Source organism: Oryzias latipes, chromosome 17 (genome assembly GCF_002234675.1).
Source record: "Oryzias latipes chromosome 17, ASM223467v1".
NCBI lineage: Eukaryota > Metazoa > Chordata > Actinopteri > Beloniformes > Adrianichthyidae > Oryzias > Oryzias latipes.
In genome coordinates, this window is record NC_019875.2 from 9,821,755 (window position 1) to 9,828,543 (window position 6,789).

The 6,789-nt window shown below is 41.7% G+C and overlaps 1 protein-coding gene across 1 annotated transcript; it reads right to left on the minus strand.

Moving 5' to 3' along the window:
• Window positions 1–629: 629 nt before the first annotated feature.
• LOC101162071 (tripartite motif-containing protein 16-like) lies at window positions 630–2,667 on the minus strand. Its single transcript, XM_023965376.1, has one exon. It carries the CDS (start codon window positions 2,417–2,419, stop codon window positions 764–766), a length of 1,656 nt encoding a protein of 551 aa, XP_023821144.1. The 5' UTR covers window positions 2,420–2,667; the 3' UTR covers window positions 630–763.
• Between the last annotated feature and the right edge of the window lie 4,122 nt (window positions 2,668–6,789).

The window sequence follows — 6,789 nt, forward strand, 5'->3', positions numbered from 1 at the left end:
TATACTTGGCCATGGACCTCGCCTTTGGCTCATCTCGCACCCCCAGCCATCCCCCAACTCCATGTGGATGAAGCCCATCCAGTGGACTAGTTAAACATGCAGTTGTTGAGTTGGATAAGCCAATTCATCTCTAAGAGTTCTGGCACATCATCTGTCCGTCCTGGGAGAGGATCCCTCCTCCATTTGGACATCCCTGACGTTTCTTCTTTTTTTCCCCAGAATCTCTTTTAGTTTTTACTTACCACGAAGGAGGGTCTAAGGGCAGGAATGCCCAGTTTAGTTTAGTCTGTTTAGTTTTGTTAGCCAATACCTATTGAATTTTTTTTTCTTAAACAATTAACGGTGTGAAGCCCATTGAGATAGCTATTATGGGCTTTAGAAATAAAATTGACTAGAATTGAACTGAAATGGACTCTGTCATTTCTGGAGTTCTATGAAACTGCCTCAGTTCTTCCCTCATATTATTCCCACTTTTTTTCATTAGATTTCACAGAAACTCTGGAATGAAGACAAACGAATCAAGATGTTTTTATTGTTAAATCCCAAAGTTTAAAGAAACCACAAGAAAACAGATTTTACTCCAAAAAGTTTGAGATTCAAGTTCAAAAATATCTCAAATCCACAATCTAGAGATTTTTCATTTCTCTTTTTATTTCTGACTACAAACATTATTCCACAGAATATTAGCAGTTAAAACGTTTAGTTCAAAATGATACAAAGCAGAGAAATCACTAAAAAAAAAAAAAATCACTTCTTTCAGGAACTATATGAGTTTACAGAACTCTGCTGTGTCTCCAAAATCACCATACAACCTCATTCCAGCATGGAGCGGCTGAGTGAATGTGGTCTGGACTCTGTGGAGGAGAGTCATGCTTTCAGAGACGCTGTAGAAGGACAGAACACCTGCTCTGTGATCCAGATACACTCCTACTCTGGAGGGAACAGGAGCTGAGATGGAGGTTTTTATGCTGCTGTGGTAAAATGAGAATCTGTTATGAGAACAAGATAACGCCCAAGATTTGTCATTTAAACCAAACAAACTTTCATCTCCAGATCTGCTGATGTTCTTGTATGCGACTGCTATACAAACAAAGTCTCTCCACTCCACCTCCCAGTAACAACGTCCAGTCAGACTCTCTCTACTCAGAATCTGAAGATAATATGTAAATCTCTCTAGATGATCAGAATCAGATTGAGGTTTTTCCAGCACTGTCACCTTTCTGTTCTCCTCTGACAGTAACAGATGTCCATTTGCTGTGTTTGGATCCAGGGTGATTTGACATGAATATTTCAAGAAGTCAGCTCTGCTCTTTGGTTCTGGCAGTAAAACATCCACATGAGTGACTGTCAGTGAGATGTTTGTCCATTCCTCTCTCAGAATGTCCTGCAGTTTGTCTCTGAGCTCTGACACAGCTGCTGTCACATCCTCAAAGTATCTCAGAGGACGGACATTGATGCTGGATGAGTGTGTGGACTCACTGAGTGGTGGCAGTGAGGGGTAGTTGAGCAGAAACTGGCTGTGATCCTCTGTGAGTGAGAGCTGCTTCAGCTCAGCGTCTCTCCTCTTCAGCTCAGTGATCTCCTGCTCCAGCTCCTCCTGAAGATCTTTGACTCGACTCACTTCAGTTTGCTGCTGGGATCTGATCTGCTGCTTCACATCACAGCTTCTTTTCTGGATGAGACGGATCATCTGAGTGAAGATCTTCTCACTGTCTTTCACTGTTTGATCAGCAGAGTGATTGATGGCCTCCACCTCCTGTTGAAGCAGCTTCACCTCCTTCTCTCTGTCCTGGATTCTCGGCTGGATTTGTTGTTGACTCTCCTCCAGCTCTCTCTGCTTCTCAGTCCTTTCTGCTGCAGCTGAGACTGTGTCGTGGCCTCTATGTTCATCCACAGAGCAGAGATAACAGATACACTTCTGATCAGTGCGACAGAACATCTTCATCACCTCATCATGACGGGAGCAGATGTTCTCCTGCAGGTTCTTGGAGGGTTCCACCAGCTTGTGTTTCTTGAATGCAGCTGCATCCAAATGAGGCTGAAGGTGTTTCTCACAGTAAGAGGCCAGACAGATCAAACAGGACTTTATGGCTTTCAGTTTTCTTCCAGTGCAGACATCACAGACCACATCTACAGGTCCAGCATAGCAGAGATCAGCAGCAGCAGCTTGGAGTCCAGTCTTCTTCAGTTGATCCACTAAAGCCGCTAACATGGTGCTTTTCACCAGAACAGGCCTCGGTATGAAGGTCTTCCTGCACTGAGGACAGCTGGGGGTTTTATCCTCTTCATCCCAGAATCCTTGAATACACTTCATGCAGTAGCTGTGTCCACAGGGAATAGTCACCGGATCCTTCAGCAGATCCAAACAGATGGAACAGCAGAAGGTTTCTTGATCCAGATCATTTCCTTTCTGCGCCATTTCTCCTCTCAGACACAAAGACTGTGAGAGTTTCACTTCCTCAGAAATCAGTTTGACTCCGATCCGTTTCACTGTAAGTTTAGCCCTTCAGCTTCTTTCTTCTCTTCATGTTGGTTACACCCATGACAGACCAGATCTAAGGTAAACTTGGGAACACACTGGAGCTGTAGATCACACAGAGGAGAACTTTAGAGACAGATGGAAGAGCAGAAGGTTTCTTGATCCAGATCAACTCCTTTCTGCACCATTTCTCCTCACAGACACAAAGACTGTGAGAGTTTCACTTCCTCACAAACCAGTTTGCCTCTGATCTATTGATAAGGTGTTTTCACTTTGAGTTCAGCCAATCAGCTTCTTTCTTTTCTTCCTGTTGGTTACGCCCATCATGACAGAGGAGGAGCTGCAGATCAGGAAGAGGAGAACTTTAGAGAAGGTGGCTGTTAAACCTTTTAGAAAGACATCAAATGTCTTCTCCTTCATTAGATCCAGACAGATGGAATGGCAGAAGGTTTCTTGATCCAGATCATTCGTGGTCATTTTGCTTCAGAGTTCCAGTTGAAGAAGTTGCAGTTCTTTCTGCAGTGAAGGTTTCCTCACAGCTTGTTTTTCTTCAAGACTTTGAACTTTCAAATGTTTTGTCATCAAGAGGATTTCAGGATCTGAGTCATTGTGTGATTTGTTGTGTGATTTCACAACAGAAGAATTTACTGCAACACTTAAGGGTTTTCAACAAATGTTATTTTTAGCAACAACAGTTATAGGTTATTTGGAATTAATTTAAGAAAGACTCTGGTTTATGAAGTGATATTTATGCAACTTAACTGAGAAAAAAAGACAGTAAAATCCCATTAGTTTTCAGAAAGGAAATGCTAAAAATCTAGATTTGAATTTAAGCTATAATACTTAATAAATACAATTATACTATATTATACTATATTTTTTACAATATATATACCTTATAAAACTTAAACTTGTACTTAAAAAACATATGGCTATACTGATAGAAAATGTTATTTTGACTTGTGTTGTTGACATTTTTCATCAGAGAACATTTGCTGCATCAGGATGATCCTATGTTGAACAACGTTTTATTTTGAAAGGAACTCATAAAATCCTTAGTTAAATGTAAAAATCAATATTATAGTTTGAAAGAAATGCTGTTTTCTCTTTAGATTTGAATATGTTATCAATTAAAAATTACATATAACGGATACAAAACATAACATAAATAAACATCAACATAAATATAAAGCAGTGTTGTGTTAACGATGAAACGTCTGTCAAACACCCAGACTTAAGTTAAGTGAGATGATGGAAACATTTCACTTTGATGCAGATTAGTTTCTATTTATTAGGTTTCTTTAAATCCAGCAAACTCAACAAATTATAATAATTTTATATATGACGAATATCATTAGTTATTAATTGTTTATAGTTATTAATTATAATTATTATTAATAGTAATTAATTAATAACACCAATAGGCAGACAGACCTCTCCTGTTCAGCGAAATTAACATAATAAATTAAAGGAAAATTGACTGACTTGATGAGTTAAATATGGCAGATAACGTTTATATTTTGTGGGACACAAAAAATAAAGTGACTTATCCAGTACCGATAGCAGAACCGTTTAGGTCAGATCTTAACGATACTGCGGTCTTGAAGAATGTGGCCCCGGGGCGCGTTCAATACCGGGGCTCGGTACCCATCCCTACTTTGGATATAGTTCGCACGATCTGTCTTCTCAATTTGTCATCAATTTTCCTCTTCCGGCCACATCCGGGGAGGCTGGCTCCTGTCCCGTGGGTCTTAAACTACTGAATAATATGTGCCACTGTCGTCACAGGAACTTCAAGCTGCCTAGAGATGCACTCTGCATCTTGGCTGCACATAAATATGTGCGAATAACATCAGCCTTTATTTTGGCGGGACACGACTGGAAACACAAATTCACGTGATTGTTTGAATGGTTTCAAAGGACTGAGCGACATTTCTTCTTTGAAAAGTTTGCAAACTGCCCCAAAGCCGCTGTGTGAGCTGGACGTCTGAGCTCTGCTCGAACACATGGTTCTCCTGACAGCTGCTAACTGAGAGCGGCAGGACGGATTGCAGTCACACACACAAACAAACAATAAAACGCACACGTAACAAAGCATCCTCCCTCCCCTCAAACACAAAGTTATTAATCCAGCTGCTCTTCAGAGACAAAGTTCGCTCGGTCCACCGGCACACGAGCCAGGACCGTGCAGGGTCCAGATGTCATGGGTCACGAAGTGCTCCTCTCCGGCACCCCCCTCGTGAGGGGTGTAAGAGAGGGGAGAGGGGAGAGCCAGGGGGGCCAGAGCGGAGCGGCGCTTCGCACCGGGCGTCCGCAGACCAGCCAGTAGGTCCTGTTTGAGCTCCAAAGCTTTCTCTGGAGCTAAACAAAGTCTATGCGTGACGTTAATCCAGAGCAGAAGTGACCCATGTTCGGAATGAATCGGTATAACCCACCTATCTCGATCGGAAAGAAATTTTGATCTGAACGAGTCTGATCGGGGCAGACTATTCCGAACGGCGTGTTTACATGACGCATTTTCCTTCCGATCAGGCGTTCTTTCTGATTACTTTTGCCCATGTAAACGCAGCTACTGTTACAGACGTGGAAAAAATGGAACTCTTCAAGGAAGTGGAACACGAAGAGCTGATGGACTTTATCGGCTGGATGTTAAAAAGGACTTACAAGTTTGTCATAATACATCAGTAGCAGCCAGTTTATGGCACCAGCGGCTGGGCCACACTACCAAGCTAAAGGAACTAAAAGATCTGGTGAACGGAGTGGACTTCTCCACAGTAACAGAGGTTTCTTCCTGTGAGGGATGTGTGGAAGGCAAACTGTCTAAGCAGCCATACAAGTCGTTTGGAGGAATTCGTTCCAACCACAGAATGCAGCTGATTCATTCTGATGTATGTGGTCTCCAGATGCTGCAAAGTGTACTTCCTGAAACACAAGAATGAGGTGTTAGCCAAATTCAAAGAATTTGAAAGAACATTCACAAATTAATGTGGACAAGCTGTTAAAAGACTCAGAACAGATAATGGGGTGAATACACATCAAAAGAGTTTCAAGAATATTTGAAAACTCAAGGCATCTAACATGATGTGACTGTACATCACTCACCACAGTAAAATGGTGTTGCAGAGAGGAAAAACATGACTTTAGTTGAAGCAGCTAGAAGTATGCTGTCACATGCTAAGTTGCCAAAAATGTACTGGGCAGAAGCTGTAGCCACAGCAGCTTACATTCCGAACAGGCTGCCTACATCTGTACTGAAGCAAGAGACACCCTATGAGAGACAGTGTGGAAATAAACCTGACATGAGTCACACGAGGGTGTTTGGATGCATTGCTTATGCAAATATTCCAGATAAAAAAAGACAAAAACTGGACAAAAAGGCTATGAAGCTTCGTCTTGTAGGCTATGCAAACAACACTAAGGGTTATGGCCTATATGATGAAGAGAAAAGAAGGATTTTAATCTGCCGGGACTTCATTTTCAATGAAACAAACTTTGACTGAAAACAGGGAGCAGAAGAGCCCCACCCAGAGAATGAAGTAACTGTGGACACAAATGAGAATGAAACACAATCTGCATGTTCATCAGATGGACATTGTAACTGCATTTCTAAAATGGACACTTGGAAGAAGAAAACTATATGGAGCAACCAGAAGGATACATCAAACCCGGACAGGAACACCTGGTGTGCAAACTAAAAAAATCAATCTATGGACTGAAGCAATCTCCACGTTGCTGGAACAAAGCTTTCACAGAGTTTATGATGGAACTTGGGTTTAAACAGAGCACATCAGATTCCTGTGTGTTTGTGAGATCAAGACAGGAGCTTGAGATACTTTCAGTTTATGTGGATGATCTCATTCTGATAACAAAGTCAACTGAGAGCATGAACATGTTGAAAGCAGCTCTCAAGAAGCGCTACAAGATGAAGGACATGGGGGAGCTGTCCTACATCCTGGGTATCTCTGTGGTCCAAGACAAAGAGAAGAACTGTGTCTTTCTACATCAGAAGAGTTATATTGAAGCCATACTTAAGAAATACGGGATGGAAAATGCTAATACTGTAGCAACTCCGCTTGATACCAACGTGAAACTAAAAGAAGGTGATGTGTTAGTAAACCAGTACACCAACAAAAATACCAGTCAATGGTGGGAAGTTTGCACTATGCTTCAATAGCCACACGACCAGACATAGCTTAAGCTGTGAATGCGGTCTCAAAGTTCAATGCAGATCCCAATACTGCTCATCTGACTGCTGTGAAGAGGATACTTCGATCCTGAAAGGGACAGTGAATCTTGCTCTTAACCCTTGT

Coding starts and splice junctions, on each gene's coding strand:
- LOC101162071 (XM_023965376.1), bottom strand. CDS start 2,419: ATGGCGCAGAAAGGAAATGATCTGGATCAAGAAACCTTCTGCTGTTCC.